Source organism: Saccopteryx leptura, chromosome 4, assembly GCF_036850995.1.
Source record: "Saccopteryx leptura isolate mSacLep1 chromosome 4, mSacLep1_pri_phased_curated, whole genome shotgun sequence".
Taxonomy (NCBI): Eukaryota; Metazoa; Chordata; class Mammalia; order Chiroptera; family Emballonuridae; genus Saccopteryx; species Saccopteryx leptura.
In genome coordinates this window covers 117904700-117928200 of record NC_089506.1, presented here as the reverse complement: position 1 = coordinate 117928200, position 23501 = coordinate 117904700, and the positions used below count along the sequence as shown (strand labels likewise).

Here is a 23501-nt window from a genome sequence, read left to right as displayed (position 1 = left end):
AAATTTCAGTGACAGTGGAAATGTTCTCTAACTGCACTATCTAGTATGATAACCACTGGCTGCATGTGCCTTTGAGCCCTTAAAATATGTGTGGACTGCCTGAGGAATTGTATCCTTCAATTTATTTAATTTTAACTTAAATAGGCACAGGCATGCTACTGTGTGGACTGCACAGTTTAGAGCCTAGATTAACAGAGGCATCTAAATTTGAACAGTATCTGGCTATATCAGAAGTTTTTTTATGGAGTATCTTAACTTCCTAAACTAATTTGCCTAAAAAAAGTGTTTTGGTCTGTTCATGCTAACAATTGCTTTTTTCTACCTTATAAGGAAAGGATTATCTCACCCAGCCACCTATCACCTGGGGGTGAAGATCTTTCCCCAAGGGCCCACCAGACAGTGCAGTCTCCTGAGAGGGAGAGCAAAGCAGAGGGCTTCTGTAAGAAATGCTGTGGGAACCTTACCCTGTTTTACCAAGCCAGCAGACTCATGACAAAGCTCTGAGGCCTGCTTGCCTATTTACCTTCTTTACAATTAAAATTCAGAGGCGAGAAGGCTAACACAAGTGCAACATAATGAATTTATTTGAATTAAATTAAGCCCAATGTTTTCTGACAAAGTTTGATTTGATTGTATTCACACTGAAGACTGACTTTGACGATTAGGTTACATAATACCTTTTCATAAATGAGCTAAATCAGTAGTTCCAAGGCTCTTACAAATATATAATAAACTTATAACTAAGGAAATCAATATTTTGCAAATATTTAAACTTCTGGTAAATGTTTATTTATCAGTTTAAAAACATGCAAAGGGGTATATAGTTTTACCAATTTTTTTTTTTAAGTGAGACGCAGGGAGGCAGAGACAGACTCCCACTTGTGCCCTGACCAGGAAACACCGGGTGAACCCCCTACTAGGCGATGCTCTGCCTGTTTGAGCTGCTGCTCTGTTGCTCAGCAACTGAGCTATTTTAGCACTTGAGGTGAGGCCATGGAGCCATCCTCAGTGCCCAAGGCCAACTTTGCTTGAACCATTTGAGCCGTGGCTATGGGAAGGGAAGAGAGAGAAAGATGGCGGGGGAGGGGTTAGAGTGGTTGCTTCTCCTATGTGCCCTGACCAGGAAATCAAGCCCAGGACTTCCACATGGTTGACCAACGCTCTACCACTGCGCCAACCTGCCTGGGCTAGTTTTACCAATTCTTTAGGTGGCACATGAAACCACTGCTCCACACTTTAGGACTGGTTTGGATGGTGATTCTAACTGATCTTACATGGGCTGTGCCTTTGAATTTTTTCCACTTTAACATAGATCTATAATTGGCCAGATCTTCTTCCTGCTCTTCAAAAGTAAGGAATCTTGGTCAAATAAGTTATGTAATATCCCACACAATCTTGGGATGCCACAATCACATTTACTTAAGACTTAAGAAAGTTCTACAGTAAAAACTTGTTTAGCACATCTCTTTCTTGACTGGTGTGACACTAGCACTCACTTCTAATACCTCCGTCAGCATCATGGACCTCACTTCAGGAAGTGCTGATTATGGCATTATGGCATACCTAGTACAATAGCTCTCCCATATTTATAACTATCTTATTTTTATCTTATCTGAGGAAAGTCAGTGTAATTTTTTTTTCTGTAGATGAACATATTGAGAAATATAGCTTTAAAAAGAGCTCATAGAGGAACTAAGGTCTTTTTTTGAAATACTTACATTGAAAAGCCAAAGTTTAATTCCCACACTAGTCAGAGCTTACTTTTGAGTAACCAATCTTCACCTCAAATATTTTTATTATGAACATTATTTATAATACGAACATTCCTCCAAAATGGCAATTTCTGGCTTAAAAATTTCTCATGTTGAAATTAAATTTATTTTTTATGTTGACAGAAAATGGTGGCTGTTCACCCGGCAGAAGTGGTCAATATACTCAACTGTTTCACCTTTAGTAAAGACAAGTTAGTTGCTCTTGAACTGTTAGCTTCGTAAGTATGTCTTTTTATTTCATTGGAGGACATTTTTGGAGGGTTTTTAAGTGTCTTTTAACTCTGTTTATTAATGTATCAGAATTGCATTAGTAAATGGAACTCTAGTAAAATCTATGAAAGCATAAAGCTGAATTCTTATTTTTTACACAGAGAGTTAGAGAGAGGGACAGATAGGGACAGACAGACAGACAGGAAGGGAGAGGGATGAAAAGCATCAATTCTTCGTTGCGGTTCCTTAGTTGTTCATTGATTGATTTCTCATATGTGCCTTGAGTGGGGGCTACAGCAGAGTGAGTAACCCCTTGATCAAGCCAGCATCCATGGGGTCATGTCTGTGACCCTACGCTCAAGCCAGATGAGCCTGTGCTTAAGCAGGCAACCTCGGGGTTTCAAACCTGGGTCCTCCTGATCCCAATCCCCCAGTCCAATGCTCTATCCACTGTGCCACAACCTAGTCAGGCAAAGCTGAATTCTTGTATGAAAATAGCTAATGTATTTCTTACACGATTATAACTTATAAAACAATGGGATTGATCAAATTTATTTATTTTGATTTATCTTTATATTAATGACTTGCTTTGCTGTCCTACTGTGAATAACTTGAAAGGCTTGCTGATAAAACCATAAAATTTCTAGTTAGGTTTGGCCACATTCTGACTCTTTTTTTTTGCTTAATTTGTACTTAATCTTTCTGGGCCTTATTTTCCTCAACTGTAAAATAAGGATATCACCTACTTACTGGGGTATATAACTTTAAATACTGTTAGATGTGTGAAAACACCTAGCATAACATTTAATAAATGATTATGATGAATGTAAGCTCAGAGAAAAAGGGACCTCCTCTTCTGCATATGTGAAAAGGTCTGTAAGTTGTTTATTTATAGCATATGCATTTTAATGTATAGATGTCCAAAAAATTCAAGTTTTTTAGCATGAGGTACAACTTTACCTTTAGATCAGTCATAACTTGCATGCATTAAACAAATGGGTTTGTTCTGTTGCCATAGCTCTCCTTACACTCAACTGAAAAGGGTATGTTTTCAAGAATCTCAGAATAGTGAACATTAGGCCCTGGCCGGTTTGCTCAGTGGTAGAGCGTCGGCCTGGCGTGTGGGAGTCCCAGGTTCAATTCCCGGCCAGGGCACATAAGAGAAGCGCCCATCTGCTTCTCCACCCCTCCCCCTCTCCTTCCTCTCTGTCTCTCTCTTCCCCTCCCGCAGCCAAGGCTCCATTGGAGCATAGTTGGCCCGGGTGCTGAGGATGGCTCTGTGGCCTCTGCTTCAGGCGCTAGAATGGCTCTGGTTGCAACAGAGCGACACCTCAGATGGGCAGAGCATCGTCCCCTGGTGGGCGTGCCAGGTGGATTCCGGTCGGGCGCATGCGGGAGTCTGTCTGCCTCCCATTTCCAACTTTAGAAAAAAAAAAATAGTGAACATGATTTGTAGTATTACTTTGTTACTTTGAGGTAACCAGATAAACCTGTTTTTATATTTACCATCTTTGTATAACATGTAATTTATATTCACCAATTAATTATTCATCGCAGTTTTCTCCCTATTCATGGAGAAAAGCTTGCTCGGAAAATTTGTGTGGTGAACAACAGTTGTTGGACTCTTTATGTTGTCCAGTTTTTAAATTAAAAGCTAAATTGTATTTCTTTTGTAGAAACATTGTGGATGCACAAAATTCACGACCCATTGAAGATTTATTCAGGATAAATATGTCTGAGAAGAAGCGATGCAAGAGAGTACTTGAGCAGGTAATAATCTCAAGATTGCTTTACAAATGGTATATTGGTTTTTCTGCATGTGGGTGAAGAGAAAGGCGCCAGTCGTATTCCTGTATTAACTTTGATGAATACCCTGACTGCGGCATTGCAGTTGGTTAAGGACGGCATACCTGCAGTCTCTGGCAGAGACATGGAGCTGAGTGAGAGAGACACTGGCGGGTGAACAAGTGGCTTCAGAGTTAGAAGCCAATTGCTTGAGCCTGAATAAATGGGGGATCTGTTCTTAGTCCTTGGTGGCTTTGCCATGGCTCCAAGCTTTTGTCTTTAATTTTGTATTTAGGAACTTGACTTTTTAAATTTGCTTTGACACTAAGCTTATATTACTCAAATTCATAAGAGTTGAGTAATAAAGCAAAATCCCAGTTTATTAATTTAAAATCTCTAAGTGGGAGAAGTAGTACTTACCCAAGCCTAGAAAACTGGATTTGTCATCCAAGGTAGTTATATTTAGGAATTTTTTCCCCTTAGGATTCTGATGGCTGCAAACTGAATTAGTAATTAAAACCTGCTTAAGTAAGACAAGGGCTTTGCAGCCCAATCCTATTTAATTCTTACACTTTTTACTAAGCTCAGGGAGAATAGAGAACTTTGCCTTAGTCATAAATTCTATAGCAGAAGTTGTATCTGAGCGCACATATTTTTATCATTTTTTGTTCTTCAGTTGACCTACAATATTATATTAGTTTCAGGTGTACAGCCAGTGATTAGACATTATATAACTTACTAAGTGATCATCTCAGTAGATCTTGTGCCATACACGGGTATTACAATATTATTAACTACGTTCCCCGTGCTGTGCTTTCCATTCCTGCGACTGTTCTGTAACTACCGGTTTGTACTTCTTACTCCCTCACCTTTTTCACTCATCCCCCGATAATCGTCAAAATGGTCTCTGTGAGTCTGTTTCTGTTCTGCTTGTTCCTTTATTTTGTTTTTTTTCCTTTTAGATTCAATTATCGATAGTTATTATATTTATTGCCATTTAATTCACTTTTTAAATCTTTTTGTGTTTTCTTAATGAAGACCCTTTAACATTTCATGAAATAATGGTTTGGTGGTGATGAACTCCTTTAGCTTTTTCTTGTCTGAGAAGCTCTATATCTTTCCTTCAGTTCTAAATGACAGCTTTGTTGAGTAATCTTGGTTGTAGGTCCTTGCTTTTCATCACTTTGAATATATTTTGCCATTCCTTTCTGGCTGGAAAAGTTTCTGTTAAGAAATCAGCTGACAGTCCTCCTAGAGCTCCCTTGTATGTAACTAACAGCTTTTCTCTTGCTGCTTTTAAGATTCTCTGTCTTTAACCTTTTTAAAAAAATTTTTTTTTATTTTTTATTTTTTTCCAAAGTTAATAGTGGGGAGGCAGTCAGACAGACTCTTGCATGTCCCCAACCGGGATCCACCAGCATGCCCACTAGGGGGCGATGCTCTGTTGTGGTCGGAGCCATTCTAGTGCCTGAGGCAGAGCCATCCCCAGCGCCTGGGCCAACTTTGCTCTAATGGAGCCTTGGCTTCGGGAGAGGAAGAGAGAGACAGAGAGGAAGGAGAGGGGGGAAGGGTGGAGAAGCAGATGGGAGCTTCTCCTGTGTGCCCCGACCAGGAATTGAACCCAGGACTTCCACATGCCGGGCTGACGCTCTACCGGTGAGCCAACTGGGCAGGGCATTTCTTTAACCTTTTGCATTTTAATTGTGATGTGTCTTGGTGTTGACCTCTTTGGATTCATCTTTTTTGGAAGTCTCTGTGTTCCTGGACGTTTTTGTGTTCCTGGACTTGTATGTTGCTTTCATCAAGTTAGGATATGTTTGTCATTATTTCTTCAAATCGATTTTCAATTCCTTGCTCTTGCTATCAGCTTCTGTTACTTCTGTGATGCAAATCAGGTTACGCCTGATGTTCCCAGAGACTCTTTAAACTATCCTCATTTTTTTGGATTTTTTTTTCTTATTGTGCTGTTCTGATTAGTTGATTTCTGCTATCTTTCAAATCACTGATTTGATCTGCTTTATCTCGTTTTTTGCTTTTCTCTAATGCAGTGTTTTTACTGAATTAACCACCTTGATACTGTGTAAAGATTATAGAGCTAATGATCTTAGTTGAATTTGCCTGCACTCAGGGTGATTTCTGTCTTAGCAGTCCCCAAAATAATTCTATTTTCACTGGTCTCCAAGTGTAAAAAGGTTGAAAACCAGTTCTCTGATGTATTCTTTATTGCAGTTATTCTTAATATCTGACTGTTTTCCAGTCTTAGTCAAGTAGCCTTATGTAGTATCCTGTGGGGCCCAGTGACATAGTGTTCCTGGTCACCTGAGCCAGGTGCTCTGTGTGTGTCTTTTGTGTATTGTATGCACTCTCGTGTGAAATTGAACCTTGATTCCTTTTGGGAGGCACTGACCCTCAGGCTGACTGGTTGTAAGGACTGTCCGTGACTACAGCTGAGGAGCTGTTGTGCAGGCTTTGACTCTGTGTAGCAGAATTCACTTTAGTGAGGCTCTGGCTCCTGCTGAGTCTGTTCTTTGAGTGTGTCGTTTATGGAGGTGGTTGGGTGGTGCTCAGGTGTAATCTGAAGCTGGCTACTGGGTGATTTGGTTCTTGCGCTTCTTGGGAGGTACAGGCCACGGTAAGCTGCTGCTTGTGCCCTGCCTAGGGCCACCTGAGCTCCAAAGTCATCTGCATTTGGTTTCCTCTTGTGCTAGGTTCAGAGGTGCCTGGGAGAGGCTAGGCTGTGACCAAGGCTGGCTGCCACTAGTGTTGGGCTTGGGGCTGCCCAGGAAGAGGTATGGAGCACCCGGAGGCCTGATGCGTTTATTTGGGGTTTGTGAAATTTTGAAAGATTTTGGGAAGTCTGAAGCCTGAGCCAAAACAATCAGTTAGAATGGAAAAGCCACTGGAAGCTTGGATGGGCCTGCAAGTTGGGTATGTCAGAGTCTCAGGGAATCATAGGGGTTGGAAAAACAGTGTTAGGTTGATGGAGACTCAGATATAATGCCCACCTGCAGGTTCTGTAGGGAGAGGGCTTAGCAAAGGAGCAATGGCCTCCCCCTCACTCTGTCTGGGAGAGTGCTACCTATCTTGGCACTCACACTGGTGCAAAACAATTTACTTTCTTTCCATCTGTCCCTGGCACCTTTCAAACTGCTGCCCCAACTCTGGAGCTCAGAGAGAATGAGTCTGAGTAAGTCTGGATGTGGTCCCTGTAATGGCAGTGTCTGGGACTCCAGCAGGCCTCTCTGGAGCTCAGAGAGAATGAGTCTGAGTAAGTCTGGATGTGGTCCCTGTAATGGCAGTGTCTGGGACTCCAGCAGGCCTCTCTGGAGCTCAGAGAGAATGAGTCTGAGTAAGTCTGGATGTGGTCCCTGTAATGGCAGTGTCTGGGACTCCAGCAGACCTCTGTCTCCCTGAGCCTCAACCCCCAGTAGTTTTTACAGGCATAAATTATGGGAACTTGTCTTCCTGTGAACCCACTTTTCATTAATAAGTTCCTTGGTTTTTTTGACTAAGTTCTTTAAGGTATCTGCTATAGTTTTTTGGTTTTTTTTTTTTAATGTTTATTGATTTTAGAGAGGAAAGGAGAGAGACAGAGAGACAGAGACAGAGACGACAGGAACATTAATCTGTTCCTGTAAATGCCCTGACCGGGGATCAAACTAACAATTTCTGTGCTTCAGCATGATGCTCCAGCCAACCGAGCTATCTATCCGGTCAGGGCTGTAGTTGTTTTTCTAGTAAGACATTCTGATCATGTCACTTCCTTTCTCAAAAATAATCTGGGCCTCTGGCCGGTTGGCTCAGTGGTAGAGCGTCGGCCTGGCGTGCAGGAGTCCTGGGTTCGATTCCCGGCCAGGGCACACAGGAGAAGCACCCATTTGCTTCTCCACCCATCCCCATCTCCTTCCTCTCTGTCTCTCTCTTCCCCTTCCGCAGCTGGGGCTCCATTGGAGCAGCGATTGCCCGGGCGCTGAGGATGGCTCTGTGGCCTCTGCCTCAGGTGCTGGAATGGCTCTGGTTGTGGCAGAGCGACGCCCCAAGATGGGCGAAGTGTCGCCCCCTGGTGGGCGTGCCGGGTGGATAGGTGGATCCCAGTCTGGCGCATGCGGGAGTCTGTCTGGCTGCCTCCCCATTTCCAACTTCAGAGAAATACAAAAAAAAAAAAATCTGGGCCTGAGTGTTCTGTGGACTAGTCCCTCTTGTCATTGTAAAGCAGTACAGCTTTCTGGAAGATAAACTTGAAGAGCCTTTAAGATGTTCATACCTTTTGACCCCAAAATGCAATGTAGGAATTTATTCTAAGGAAGTAAATAGAAATGTGCAAATTAATATATATAAGGGCATTTATTTATACATAATATCCCAAAATTGAGATGAGTTTTAGGGTTGGGGTATAATAGTAGGAGGGGATAGATTATATAGCTAATTATATGTGTTGTCAATGAATTTATAAAAGTAATTTATAAAACTCTACAACAGAATACATAACATCATATGTATTTTAAAATGTAGCTATTGATACATAATTTAATATTCCTATAATACAGTATAGATCTAGTGGAATGTATGTCACCTATTACAATGTTTTTCATTTATTTAATAAGTATTTATGAAGCAGTAACTCAGTGTGTGTTAGGCACCATTTTGGATGCTGGGATGCAGTAATAAACAAACTAGACCAAAATCCCATCCCTCAACATATCTCAAAGTTATTCAGCATCATGTTGAACTCAGATGACTTACTTTCTCAATGGTACAGCTTTTAGACACCCATGTGCCATGTTATTTGTTTGTGTTTCCTCCACTAAAGTTATAAACTTCTTCAGGATGGACACTTCTCCCTCTCGGAAGCACAACTGCCCCTTTCCCTTCCCTCTACCCCCAGGTGTGTTACCTTTACCCTTCTCTCTCCTAAGCTCCACCAGTTCCTTATTTTGTTTCTGTAACTTGTTTCCTGAACCTGTAAAGCCCAGCTGGCTCATTCCTACTACTGCTGTAACTTTCTAAATAAACTTTCTTTTATAATTTGAAAAAACAGACAACTTCTTCAGAATGGAAACCATTCTCTTTCGTGTCCATGATCTCTTTGCCTTGTCTGTAACATGAGGTTGGTGTTTGTAGAGTGGGACTATGTTATTTCTTCGTCTTTGGAGAAATGGGACATATTCAATAATAAATGGCTTTTTTGCACACAGTTTACAAAATACATTGTGAAAATATCTTTGTATAGGAATCTTTTGTAGCATTAAAAACATTATGTTACCATTTTAGTAATTCTATTTAAATGAAGTGATTTTACTATTAACTTTGCTCATGTTCACACCACTGTGATTGCTGATTGATCTGTGAGCACAATGAATGTGATGCTGTTCTTTAATTCATGGTTTTCAGTGGGGCTTTCCAAAATCCAGTATACTTAACTTTATGAGTTTGTTTGATTTTTTTTTTTTAAACCACTCTCTTCTTTTTTATGTCATAGGCTTTCAAGGGTGGCTGCAAAGCTCCTCACGCTATGATATCTTCCTGTGGGACGATCCCAGGAAATCCATACCCCAAAGGCAAACCAAGTCGCATAAATGGAATTTTCCCAGTAAGCATCCTTTTATGGCTGTATTGGGAACTCTTGTGGACAGATGTGTAATTCAGACTAGTTATGATAGTTAAAAGGCCAGTTGATGAGGTTTCTAACAAAGGAATTTTATGTCAGCAACTTTGTTCATAAATTGAAAATTTATATATAAGTGATGTTAAAAAGTATTTATGTAAAATGTCCAAGCCAGACTGAAAAGAGGATGATTTTGCTTTGTTTTCCCGGTATTTTAGAAGCACTGGCTTACATTTAGTAAGGGAGCATCTCTCAGATTCTCAGTCTTCTTGGACAGTGTCATGGTTAAGTATGTGTGGTAGGCTGCATACAGTTTCCTTCCTGGAGAACCCCATTGTATAATGAAGGCTCTGAGATGTCTCGTAAGAAAGAAACTTAGTTTTCTATCATCCAGCGTTTCTAAACTTCTTGGTAAACTGTTTCAAAGAATGGCCTTTTTTATTGCAGTGTAATAAACAACCTTAAAACTTAGTGGGTTAAAGCCATGAATATTTATTATCTCATGCAGTTGCTGTGATCTGGGGATCTGGGAGGGATTTTGCATGGTTCTGTCTCAGGGTTTCTTGTGTGGCTGCAGCCATCTGAAGGCTTGATTGAACTCCAGACTGTGGTTTCAGAGTGGCTCACTTACATGCCAGGCAAGTTACTGTTGGTTGTTGGTAAGGGGTCTTTGTACTCCACCGTCAGGATTTTTGCGTGCTGGTTGAGCGCTTCGTGACAGGGCAGCTGACTTCCATCAGAACCAGTAATGTAGAACAAGATAAGTGGAGTCTGTGTTGCCTCTTATGATTTGGCCTTGGAAGTCAAGTGCCATCATTTCTGGACTGTTGTATAGTTTAGCCCAGGGGTAGTCAACCTTTTTATACCTACTGCCCACTTTTGTATCTATTAGTAGTAAAATTTTCTAACCGCCCACTGGTTCCACAGTACTGGTGATTTATAAAGTAGGGAAGTATAAAATTTATAAAGCAGAGTTACAGCAAGTTAAAGCATATAATAATAATTACTTACCAAGTACTTTATATTGGATTTTCGCTAAGTTTGGCAGAATAAATCTTTATAAAACAACTTACTATAGTTAAATTTATCTTTTTATTTTTACTTTGGTTGCTCCACTACCACCCACCGTGAAAGCTGGAATGCCCACTAGGGGGCGGTAGGGACCAGGTTGACCAGCACTGGTTTAGCCCCATTCATTCTGGAAGGAGACTGCACAGGGAGTGTTGGAGGTGAGGATCATTGGGGCCATCTTGGAAATTGGCTTCCAGCCATTTAGGGACTCAAACAATTGAGTGGACACAATGTAATAGTCTGCCAGCTTATTCTGGTCTGTAGGAGCCTTGAGTGAGGTCTCATTTCCCCTTGTACAATATAAACTGTCACACTTAGTACTCATTGAGAACACCATTTTTTTTGTCATCCAGTTTCAACTGTAATACAGGTAGTCTGTGATTCTTGGAATATTGTATTATACATATGCATTGGAAGTCCGTTTCTGGTTGCAGTATTGTGGAGAGAAGAAATTAAAACATACTTGATGCTGTTCTTCTATGATCCTCATGTGTACTATGCATCCTTCTGAGTGCCTCTGTACATGTGAGGAGGGTTCTGGGATAGAGGAGTGTTGAGGACTTAACAGGCTTGTGCATCCAAGGCAGCACTGGGTCTGCAGTCCAAGTCGCTAAACCCCTACTGGGTAGGTCCTGCTCACTGCAGTACAGGCAGACCTGTACTGGTAGGTACAGAGCACTGCAGGTCGATCCCCCACCACCACAGTGAAGCAGGCTGTATCTTCTTGTTGGTGGAGTCTTCCCTTCACTGTGACAAACACAGCACCGGTGAAGTGCAGTAAAGAAAAGAGTGATAAAATGAAATACACCTATATAGTGTGTGTGTCGGGGGGTTTGTCTGGGTTTTTTTTTTAAAGCATTGAGTATTTTTATTTTCTTTTTAAATAGGGAACCCCTTTGAAAAAAGATGGTGAAGAATGTACCAATGAAGGCAAAGGAATAGCTGCACGGATTCTTGGACCGTCCAAACCAGTAAGTTTAGAAAATAAGTAGTGAAATAAGTTATAAGTCTTACATGGAGTTTTCTGCCTTCAAAGCACAAATTCTGCTTTTGGGTTAAGTTCAAAGTATACAAAAAGTCCTCAGAAGTGCATGGTCTAGGGCAGTATAGTATAGTTAGTTAACAGTGCTAAGGGCCCTTTTGAGTTTAATGTTTTATTTTAAAGTGAAAGCAGACAATTTGTTTTTACTTTTTTCTCCAGCCACATTTATCTTTAGAGGGTATGGTGTATGGAGAGTTCACTTTAACTAAGGTTGTAATTTGCCTACTTAGTATTAGTGTTAGTAAAACAGGACAGAGCCAGGAGGTTCAGAGTTTTTTCAAGTGAATGATTATAATTGATTGGAATATAAACTGAACAGAAGATGGTCCTGTGCGCTGAAGGACAGAGCTCCACACTGCCACCCTGCTGTTCCTGCCTGTCCGCTTCATAAGAACCCCCATGGCAGTTGTTTATAGCAGAATAGTCACAGATCATAGTTTTTGCACAATACTAGTACATCCCACAGGACTGCCATTGTGAGAGCGAGAAAGACTGTCCCACTGCACCAGAGGGGTGAGCGCCCTTCCTGCAGCACGCGGGCTTCCTCCTGCGCTGTCTCTCTCTCTCCCTCTTTCATTAAAGCACTGATATCTCTGGTCCTTAGAGACCATCTTTTTTAATGTTCTTTGTTATTTATATAAGCTCCATTGAAGATAAAAGACTTACGGGGTTCAAAAGGCAAAAATATTAAAATACTGATTTATAATTCCAGTCTGCATTCTGCTAGATTTGTCAGAATGCTGAATGCCACAGAACACAGTGCTGTTTTTCTCCCAGCAGGAGATAAGAGGGTGAGAATGTTCATATGAATTCCTAGATGGATTTGGGGGGTTCTTGGGTAGCCAAAAGCTAGTGCATTTTTTGTATTACATAGGAGGAGGTAGGACTCCTTGAATTAAACTGGTAGGCCAGAGAGCACTTTGCTGGGTAGGATAAGATCTGACCCTTACTGGAGATGATTTGATGCGGAAATGAAAAAATAAACACCTCTATAACAGTCTCTGGCAAGATCTACCTTCGGAATTTAGTAGGAAGCACATTTTTTAAAGCAAAGAGATTGTCCTTATTTGTGCCACGGGTTGTTGATCCAGTAGTGTTAGCTTTGTGGCATTTTTTGCCTCTTAGGACTGAGTGTTTCAAATCAAGTTGTGTTTTGTTTTGCCAGCAGATTGCTTGCTTGGTTTTCTCTAACTACTGTAATTTGCTTCTCATGTAGCCTCCTTCAACATACAATCCACATAAACCCGTTCCTTATCCAATACCTCCATGCCGGCCACATGCAACAATTGCACCAAGTAAGGATTTTTATTACATTTTTATCATTTTGCTCTTCACTTATTAAATTGGAAGTAAATGTTGGTGGTATATGTGCTACAATGAGTGTAACTTTGTCAAAGTCCTCTACAGTGTCTTGGTCTAATGCAGCAGAGTTTATTTAGATATTTTCCTTTTAGTGAATGAATTATAAATTCCTATTATTTATTATCATAGGTTTCTCTTGGGTAAATCATCTTACATCCCTTTTTTCTTTCTTTTTGAGTTTGCATTGGTAAATTACAGGTTCACATTTGTTTGGGTCGAAGTTTTTTGTATAACTTTTTCTTAGGTTTATTTATATAATTTGTCCTTGCAAGTGCCCTTGGTCATTACTACATCTGCTGCCTCTTTCTCCGAAGAGACTCTGCCAGACTCCTTACCAGCTGTCTGGGAGTCTGCTCTCTCTCCCCAGACTGAAGATCAGTGACTTGCTGGTGCTGTGTGTGTTGAGCCTGTTTTGCTGCTGTCCTGATCATCTTTTCATGGGCATGCACTCACCAAACTGGTCTGTTTTGTGTGTGGAAACACCTTGCAGAATATAAAACTTTCAAAAACAATTTAAAAATCTTATATTTAATGCTAATTGATGCAGAGTCCTAGGATGGTATTCAGATACTTCACTGACTTCTCTTCTAAAGACTGTATTCCACTTTGTATACAGTACTTTATATTTTGCTCATGGGTTAAGATGGACACTCTTTCACTATCATACATTTGCTTTACTTGAGAAAACAAACTTGGAAAACTTCACTCTAATCTACTTTGGCTCTGAGTAAAAAAAAAAAAAAATTACATTTTAACAAAACAATTCTAATTATCGTGAAATAATTTGAGATTATGTTCGGAAAAAAACCCAAAATTTGAACACAGATTCTTATAATTAAGCTGCAGGTACTCAGGTATCCCTTTTTGATAGTCGCTGTTCAAAGGCATCATTAGCGCATTTAACTGTAGGTGATCAGCTGTATGTTCCTGACAGAAAGGACAGGTAATTGAATGCAGCAGGCTCTACCTGCCATGCTGTTTAGTGCCTTGTGCCTGGAGTCCAGGTTCAGTGCTGGGAACGGGATCCTCCAGCTGCTGTGTGTGGTGCTCCCTTTGTCCTGGGCCCAGACCTCCACATGCAGTGCATCTCTGAGAGAGCACAGTTTTAAAGTGAGTTAGATAGGTGCATTAGTATAGTTTGAACTCCAGGCCACAAAATGGTACTAAATTATGTATTTTTTTCTGTCACATTTTTATTTTAGGTGCTTACAACAATGCAGGTCTGGTGCCATTAGCCAATGTCCTAGCTCCAGGTGTACCCCCTCCACCTCCATACACTCCCAATCCAGTGGGAACAGGTAAGCTAAGGTTATTACGGGGTGTTCACAATAGGTAAATTATTCATACACAGATGCACACTGGAGGTGTAATGGTTTGAAATGGTGTGTCATAGCAGAGCGAGTACAAGCCTCAGCACCGATGTTGGGTCTGAACGTAACATACAGGTTCCACTGGAGAGCGCTGGCCTGCATGTGTGAACATAAGCAAGTTGTAGAAAGAAGAAGCATTTCTTGTGAGCAGGAAACTTGGACAGAAAAAGTGTAATTGACTTACGAATGTCACCATTTGGGCAAATTAATCCTACCATGGGAAGAAAGTCTTGTGAGGAGGTGCTGAGAGGGGCTTAGACTGCCCCCAGCACTTTCCACTTCAGCCTTTTCCCTGGGTCTGTTGGGAACTTGGGATATAAATTATAAGTATTTTTTTCTATTTATTGTCAAACCTTTCTCCTGGAAGACTATTGATTTATACCTGCTGGTGAGAATGTACGAGTATACTCTTTCTCCACACCCTTTCAACATGAAATATTACTAGGTTTTTAACTTCTGCCAGTCTGATAAGGCTGATTTATCTTAACATTTTTATTTGTGTCTTTTACAAAAGTTTAATTTTTATTTTGATCAGCTGTTACTTATTTGACTCCTCTGAGTTTTATTTTTTGCTTAGTAAACCCCCAACACTATAAAATGTTATTATCTGTACTATCTTACTCTCAAATTACTTTATAGTGTTTCTAATTTGTTTGTTTGTCTGTTTGTTTATGTAAGAGGAGGGGAGATAGTGAGGCAGACTGCTGCCTACACCCCAACCGCGATCCGCCCAGCAACCCCATCTGGATGGGACTGATGCTCTAGTACCAAGCTATTAGTACCTGAGGCTGACATGCTTGGACCAGCCAAGCTATCCTCAGCACCCGGGGCCATGCTTGAGCCAATCTGAGCCACTGGCTGCAGGAAGAGGAAGAGAGAGAAAAGAGGGAAAGAGAGGGGTGGAGAAGCAGATGGTTGCTTCTCCTGTGTGGCCTTACTGGGAATCAAACCCAGGATGTCCATATGCCGTGCTGGTGCTCTATCCACTGAGCCAGCTGGCCAGAGTCAGATTAATTATTCAAAACCTTACCATTCTGTATATAGTTACTAGTATGATTTTTATTTCCTACCCACCCACATCATAGGCATAATTTTTCTAACATAGAATTTACATATTGATGCTAATTGCTGATTATTATAATTATGGGGTAAATAATTTGACTATAGCTTGAAATCAACTTTTTATATGTTTGTTTATTTTTATATAGAAAGTGAAGATCTTTGTCATCAGTCAAAATCTACACAGAATCAAAGTAAGTACCGAATTTGATTCAGAGATAACTGATGTCAGTCTTGATCGTCTGCTCTGATGTTATTCACAGAATTAATTTTTGTTGATTGTTTTTGGAATCTTTATGCTTTGCGTCAAGTTCCTCATTAAAGAATTTAACTGATCAGTACTAAAAGTCTTAAGCAGAAAAGGACAAAAGAGGAAACTCACGGACACAAACAGCAGTGTGGTGACTGCTGGGGGTGGGATGGGGCGGTGGAGGTCTGTGTAGGGAATGAATGGTGACGCATGAGTACTCGAATTGGGGGCGGTGAACACACAGTACAGTGTACAGAGACGTGTTGTGAAGTCGGGAAACTGAAGCCTGTATAATTCTCTTACCCAGTGTCACCCCAATAAGTTCAATTTTAAAAAAGAAAATTCTTCATAGTGGTATATTTTACCCATGCAACATGAAATGCACCTGCTGACTGGATTTAAAGTGAACTCTATGCCTTTGTATCATATATGCAAAGTTTTCAGTGTAGTCTAACTGCCGTGTGGATTGTGTCCACATTCACTTTACATTACGTGATAGTGGAGGCCTCCGTATTTTTTTGTGTATGTAAACATGTAGGGTGTATTAACCCCTTTCTGAGAAAAACATTAAGCCAGATACTATTGGATCTTTGGTTCGTCGTTGTTTCTACTGGATGTGGGGGCACCTATGAGAGGCTTTCCTGTGAACTAGGGCTGTGACCACTGGCACTGTCCTGGGGCTGCTTAGCAAGAGGCACAGGGCGCACTGAGGCCTGTCACTTTTTATTTCTGGTTTGTGGATCTTTGCAAAATACTAGAAAATCCACAGTGCAGGCCAAGACTGGTCACTTGTGTAGAATAGCTGCTGAAAGAAGATCAGGCCAGGGACATGAGTTGAGGGCTAGCGTCTCAAGGAATCACCAGCATGCAACAAGCTTGGAGGAAAAACTGTATAGATTGAGTATCTAAAATACTCAACTTAAGTTCAGCCTTACCGGGCGGTGGCGCAGTGGATAGAGCATCGGACTGGGATGCGGAGGACCCACGTTCTAGACTCCGAGGTCACCAGCTTGGGCTCATCTGGTTTGAGCAAGCCTCACCAGCTTGAACCCAAGGTCGCTGGCTCTAGCAAGGGGTCACTTGGTCTGCTGTAGCTCCCCACCCCCGTCAAGGCACATATGAGAGAGCAATCAATGAACAACTAAAGTGCCACAACGAAAAACTGATGATTGATGCTTCTCATCTCTGTGTTCCTGTCTGTCTGTTCCTATCTATCCCTCTCTCTGACTCTTGCTTTTTCTCTGTAAAATAAATAAATAAATTTTTTAAAAAATAGTTATTCAAGCCCTGGCCAGTTGGCTCAATGGTGGAGCGTCGGCAGGAGTCTCGGGTTCAATTCCCGGCCAGGGCACACAGGAGAAGCACCCATCTGCTTCTCCACCCCTCCCCTTCTCCTTCCTCTCTTTGTCTCTCTTCCCCTCCCGCAGCCAAGGCTCCATTGGAGCAAAGTTGGCCCAGTCACTGAGGATGGCTCCATGGCCTCTGCCTCAGGTGCTAGAATGGCTCTGGCTATGACAGAGCAACGCCCCAGATGGGTAGAGCGTTGCCCCCTGATGGGCATGCTGGGTGGATCCCCGTCAGGCGCATACAGGAGTCTGTCTGATTGCTTCCCCGTTTCCAGTTTCAGAAAACAAAACAAAACAAACAAACAAAAAATAGTCATTCATTTAAATAAATAAAATATTAAGTTCAACTCACAGAGTGGTGATGAAGAATACTAGAGAGGTTGGCATAAATCCTGGAAGGCCCTGAATGCCCCTATAAGGAACGCGACGTCCTAAAGCTCTTGTATTATTATTCACTTTAGATGGTGGTTTGAAAGAATTAAAGGAAAAGTCAGCATACCAATGTTCATTGCAATTATACATTTTTAAAAATTGGAAAAATATGAGAAGGAAAATTATCTGCTCACTTCTCAAGTCTTCCTCATGATTTGGAGGATTGTTCTGCACAGTCTCGGAGACAGCTGGATTTCACAGGGGCTTCAGAGTGAAAGTCAGGGAATCTCGTAAATTATACATTGCAGTAGCCTATCATATTTGCCAGCTTTTTTTAATGTTTGTTAATATTACAAAAAATTTTATGCATTTCTTTTGATTTAAAATTTGACATTTCAGCACAATGCCACATTTCTGCCTGCTTTTCCCCCACAGCATTTTCTGCCCCAGCAAGTCAACTCTTTTCTCCCCACGGTTCCAATCCTGCGACACCCGCAGCCACTCCTGTTCCCATGGCGTCCCCAGTCAAGGCCACAAGTCACCCGTCAGCATCATCGGCTGCCCCTGTTCCCGGGCTGAGCATGCTGAACACCATCCTCCCTGTGTTCCCAGGGCAGGTCTCCTCAGTCGTCCACACACCTCAGCCGCCCGTGCCGAATCCAACAGTCATCAGAACCCCTTTGTTGCCGGCCACACCTGTCACTTCTGTCCACAGCACAGCATCTACTCCTGTGCCTTCCATGTTTCCCGGCCTAGTTCCACTGCCAGGTCCCTCGGCCACGCCAGCACCATCCCCCCAGGCCACATTGGTACCTCGGGCCCCTCCTGCCTCTCATGAAACCTTTGCTTCTACTTCTGCCGCTTCCATTAGCCTGCCCTTTCCTGCCACCTCTGCTGCTGCTCCTGCCAACAACCCCGCTTCTGCTTCCCTGTCATCCGTTTTCACAAGGCTCCCCTTGCCCTTGCCACCAGTGTCCCACAGCGTGGCCAGCCCAGCCCCTTCGGTGATTGCTGCTGGGGCTGCTCCCAGCGTCACCTGTCCCCTTGCTGTCAATAGTCCTCTCCTGTCTGCTCTGAAAGGCTTTCTGACATCAAACGAGACCACTTTAATCAGCTCTTCTGCTTTGTCCTCTGCTGTCACAAGTGGGCTGGCTTCACGCTCGTCTCTCACAAACCACAACTCCGACTCTCTTGCATTGGCCCCTAACAAGTGCTATGCCCCATCGGCAGTCCCCATCCGGCAGGGCACTTGTACTCTGGGGCTGGCCGTGTTCCCCAGCCTGCCGTCGGCGGCTGCCTCAGCTTCCTCTTCCCCTGCGTTGCCTGTTCAGTCTTCTTTAGCTACTCCCACATCAGCTTCAATCTCAGGCCCCATGAGCTCCAGCTCCTCAGCTGCCCTTTTGAACGGCCCCCATCCAAGTAACTCAGACCTGCATGTCACACCCAGCACTGCTGTAACAACGATCCCCATTACCATCAAAACTGAGCCTACGAGTCCCACCCCCTCTGCTTTCAAAGGCCCGCCACACTCCACGAACCCCTCCCATAGCACTTTAGGTCTGTCAGGGACACTGGGTCACGCTTACACATCAGCGTCAGTGCCCATCAGTTTATCCACTTGCCTTAATCCCGCATTATCAGGTCTCTCTGGTTTGAGCTCACCCCTGAGTGTGTCGAACCCCCTCTCCTCTGTTTCCCTTCCCCAGCCCGGCTCCTCTGCTCCCATCACCCCAGTGTTCACTGCTCTTCCCCCCTTTACCTCTCTGACAAATAGCTTTCCTCTCACAGGCACGCCAGCCCTTAATCCCTCTGTGTCTCTTCCAGGGACATTAATAGTCACCTCATCTGCAGCAATCACATCCATATCTGTCCCTCCCCCGAGCTCGACAGCCACCGTCCTCTCAGGGCTTTCTGTCTCAGCGCCTGTCTCGGTAGCACCTTTCCCCCTCAACTTGTCGACAGCTGTCCCCTCGCTTTTCTCAGTTACCCAGGGGCCTCTGCCATCTTCAAATCCCTCCTACCCCAGCTTCTCTGTCTCTAACACCCCCAGTGTGACACCTGCTCTCCCGTCATTCCCGGGGCTGCAGGCACCCTCCACGGTGGCTGCAGTCACACCGCTGCCTGTCACTGCCACAACTCCGTCCCCAGCTCCTGTCCTCCCAGGGTTTGCTTCAGCGTTTAGTTCCAATTTCAACTCTGCTCTTGTTGCACAAGCCAGGTATGTGGGTTGTTTGGAAATAGGATAAAATCATCCTTTACCTAATGTGTAATCCATGATCTTATTTTTAATTGTTTAGTGTTGCTAAAGTCTGTTTTTCTGGGCTGAAAATTCAGTGCTTAAAAATTGTTTTATAGCTCTTCAGTCACGTTGAGGTAAGTCACGTTGAGGTAAACTATGAATGCCTGTTCAGATAATTTTAGGATTTGTATTTGGTAATTTATCTTGATTATAAAACACCAAAAAGTATTTAATGAGTCTATGCAAATCAGACTTCATTGAATTCAGAATGATACACTTTATAATGGAAAGTAATTTTATGTTAGTGAGTGGCTGACTTTTATGGTTCCATCCAACAGAAAAATTCTAAGATTTTTTTTTTTGCATGTTAAGATAGAGTATTTGACAGATATAGAAACCATAGTTTTTGTGTCTTATTTGTATCTTAACCTGTTCTTCTATCATTGCAGCTTATCATCTGGACTTCAAGCTGCCGGCAGCTCTGTTTTTCCAGGCCTTTTGTCCCTTCCAGGGATCCCTGGGTTTTCCCAGAACCCTTCGCAGTCCTTGCAGGAGCTGCAGCACAATGCTGCCACACAGTCTGCGCTGCTGCAGCAGGTGAGTGGCGTGTCTGGTGTGAATAAAATAGCACATGTCACTCAGCTTCTGTAGTGACGGACTTCCAGGACCAATAGCAATATCCCAACATTGGCAAAAATAGCTCTTAGCAGACTATCTGGAGATTTGATGACTAATTATTCCCACCTTCCTTCAGAAGGGTAACAAAGGTGCTAGAATAGATTCATCTGTGAGAATGGTTTTTTCTGCTTCTCTACTGTCAAATTGCAGTTTTGAGATTTTACACATGGAATCTTTATACATAACAGTTACATTTTAGCCTGTCTTCTACAATTTAAGCTAAAATATTAGACTGTGAAAGAAGATTTTTCTTTAGAAAACCTTTTTTTTTTAAGAATACTAAATATTTTAATGGCTTGTCTATGCACCTCCACCATCGGGAGAAGCTGGACATTTCTTTAGAATTGTAGGAGACTGAGCAGACTGACCGTGCCCAGTGTTTTTTCTCTTTCCTCCCCCAGAGCCCTGCACAGTGTGTGGGCTGAGCTCACGCAGACTCAGCTGAGCTATGCTCCACGTGTGTCCTCTCTCTGCAGGCCCACTCAGCGTCAGCTCTGGACGGCTTCTCCGCTCAGCTGGATGGGTTTCCTAGTTATCCGTCCGCGCCAGGAACACCATTCTCTTTGCAGCCCAGTCTGTCCCAGAGTGGGTGGCAGTGAACATAATTTGTATTCGCCTTTGGAGCAACATCAGAATTGCCCAAGGACTGCAGTGAACAATCTGACGAATGTGAAGTTGGCCAAAACTCAGAAAATAAGAATGAGGATCATCCTGGGGACTTTGGGATAAGAGTTTTAAAACATGATTGCATTTTTTTAAAAAAATGGTTTTAAGTATGAGCACTTCCCCCAATGTAAATATGAATTGTATGGAGAATAATCTTTAAAAAGTGTTTGGGGACTTTTCACCCCCTCACCCTATGAAATTTTGAGTCACATATGTGATCTATGTAGAATGAATACTAAAAAAGAGGTTGAACTCTTTATAGCCGAATACAGCCTTAAATCTGCTTGTATAGCATCCGCAACAGGAGTAATGGTTGTGCCTCAGACTTACGGGCTGCATGTGGCCCTGGGGGCTGTGCCCTTGGTATGCACGAGTGAGTCCTGCTAGCATCATCGGAACTCGGTGCCCCACCCTTATATATCCACAGGAGGGAGCTGGAGACCCACAGTTACATTCAGTTTCTGGCATTACTGATCAAACATGTACTGCTTGAACTTAACTATATTTAAGGAAGTGAAATGGTGCTTAATTAATATAGTCTTTAGAATGACTTTCAGGTGTTTTTGAACAAAAATACATATCCAGAACTACTTTCTTACAGAAATACCAGTAAGGCTTGTGATAATTTGCCTTCGGAACTTAATTTCAGCAATATCCAAATGAGTGAGAAACATTTGAGTGACTCTTGGGCCACCTCTATTACTTGTTATACTCTGGAAGCTCTTGGTGAATGTTTACAATCATGGGATGTAGAATTTCTGTTTGTACTTAAAATCAAATGTTTATCTAAAAAAAAGTAAATATGCAGCGTGTACTCTATTTAAGGATCTGTGGTAGTATGACATGACTGAATGTCATTCATTTAAGTATAATAACTGCCATGTTTGGGGAGACGGGGGAATAGGGAGAATGATTTCCAATCCTGTGATCAAGAGTATAAACTATAGAATCTACTGTAGTACATTTCAGCATCTAGAAGTTTTAGTTTTATAAAGACGGTGTTTGGAAGATGTTGCTAATGTATTTTCCTTCAACACAGGGAACAAACTTTTTAAGTATATTAATAAATATTCCTGTATGGTTAGTTTTTAACAATTTTTTAAAATAAACTTTATGGATCTGACATATTTTATAAGTGTTTTATTAAATGCTTAGATAGAGTTTTTAATTTTTTGTATGTGCTAGCTAATACATAGAACAAATGTAGTTGGAATTCAATATATACTGATTGCTCACCTCTTTAAATATATCTTACATGAAAGTTATATTACAACCAACACTTGAAACAGACTATTTATACCTTTTAATTATTTTCAAACACAGAATGTAAGGTCATAGTTTATCTGATGCCAATTACTAGACGTTGTCATTTGTTCTTAAGGTTACACTCATAAGACATGTTTAGGGTTATATTGTATCACTTATCTATGTTGACCATTCACGAAGTAATCAAATGACTAATCTTTCAGCAGTGATGCTACTGCCTGGTTTATTTCTACTGTCCTGTGAGCCCCCTTTCATCATAGCAAAGGAACTATATCCTGTTCATCTTTAAGATGTAATTCTGACATCCTGCATATATTGGGCACTTACAGGTTTTTATAAAAATGAAGAGAACATTTTTGGAGCACTTGCAGTAATTCAGGGACTGGTTTTGTGTGTCTCACAACTCTGTGAGATGATTACTAGGAAACCTAATTAATCAGATAAAGAAGCCAGGATATAAGTCATACAGTGAGTAAGTAGTAATTGGAACAAACTGTGCACTACCAATACCAGGCTGTTTGTATTGTGAAGTCCTAGAGAAGCACATAAGACGGAAGGTGAGTACTTTACTGCCTGAGAGAGCTCAGAAAGATTTCTCAGTGACAGAAGTCTTAAAGGGTGAATAAGAATTAACATCCTTTAAAAAGCACAATGTGTGACAGATTCACGTAATTACATAATCATACAACTGGATGGAGTTTCATGTTTGTAGTTCATGTGGAAGAGAAAGGGGCCACACACTAAACCTGATGAGCTCAGGGGAAGCCCACATGGTGGGCCTTACAACTCAGAGACCAAAAGTTCACCACAAAGTGGCCTGAGCGTAAAAATTCCACTAGAAGCTGAAAGCTGGTCATAGTGAGTAGTCATGATATAGCCTGTAGCTTCCTTGATAAAAGTATCTTTGAAATTGTCGTCTTTGTGAATGAAAGGTAACATACCTTAAAGATGTCAGTAATTTTCTTTCCAAGGAGGCACCACTGCTGGCACCGGAGCGGAGACCACGTTGTTACCATTGCCCACATGCCACCTCTGTGTGCTGTGAATGTTAACTATCCACTGTATCCCCAGTGTGAAAGAAGTGTGTTTTATTTCTTTTCATTTTGTTTTTATCCACAGTTGGAGATTTCCTGGCTCTGCGTTCTCCCACCTCCCTAATCTACCACCAGTGAATTTCATGTAACCTCTTTGCATCTCCTTTGATTCTAATGTATAAAATAAGCCACAAAGCTGCCATTCTCTAGGGCATTTTCTAATCTTGAAATTTGGCTTTCCAGCAATTGTCATCAGTTTTGCTCAAATAAACTCTTCCTAGACTTTTTCTTGGGCTGGATATTCTTTCATTGGTTTTCACTTGGTGTCGCTAGCAGGGTTCCAGAAGAGCTCACCTAGAACCCACATACTTGAA

At 41.9% G+C, this 23501-nt stretch overlaps 1 protein-coding gene across 3 annotated transcripts in view; it reads left to right on the top strand.

The window, feature by feature from the left end:
- Window positions 1–23414, top strand: part of PROSER1 (proline and serine rich 1) — a 33883-nt gene extending 10469 nt beyond the window's left edge. The window contains exons 4-13 of one of the 3 annotated variants that reach the window (XM_066381093.1): window positions 1896–1990; window positions 3659–3752; window positions 9247–9357; window positions 11331–11414; window positions 12702–12780; window positions 14050–14145; window positions 15426–15470; window positions 17680–19462; window positions 19933–20080; window positions 23213–23414. In XM_066381093.1, coding sequence (XP_066237190.1) covers window positions 1896–1990; window positions 3659–3752; window positions 9247–9357; window positions 11331–11414; window positions 12702–12780; window positions 14050–14145; window positions 15426–15470; window positions 17680–19462; window positions 19933–20080; window positions 23213–23251 — 2574 coding nt within the window. In that variant the 3' untranslated portion in view covers window positions 23252–23414. Of the gene's footprint in view, window positions 1–1895; window positions 1991–3658; window positions 3753–9246; window positions 9358–11330; window positions 11415–12701; window positions 12781–14049; window positions 14146–15425; window positions 15471–17679; window positions 19463–19932; window positions 20081–20637 lie in introns of all 3 variants that reach the window. The other 2 variants (XM_066381092.1, XM_066381094.1) reach the window with 2 other exon arrangements.
- The last annotated feature ends 87 nt before the right edge of the window (window positions 23415–23501 follow it).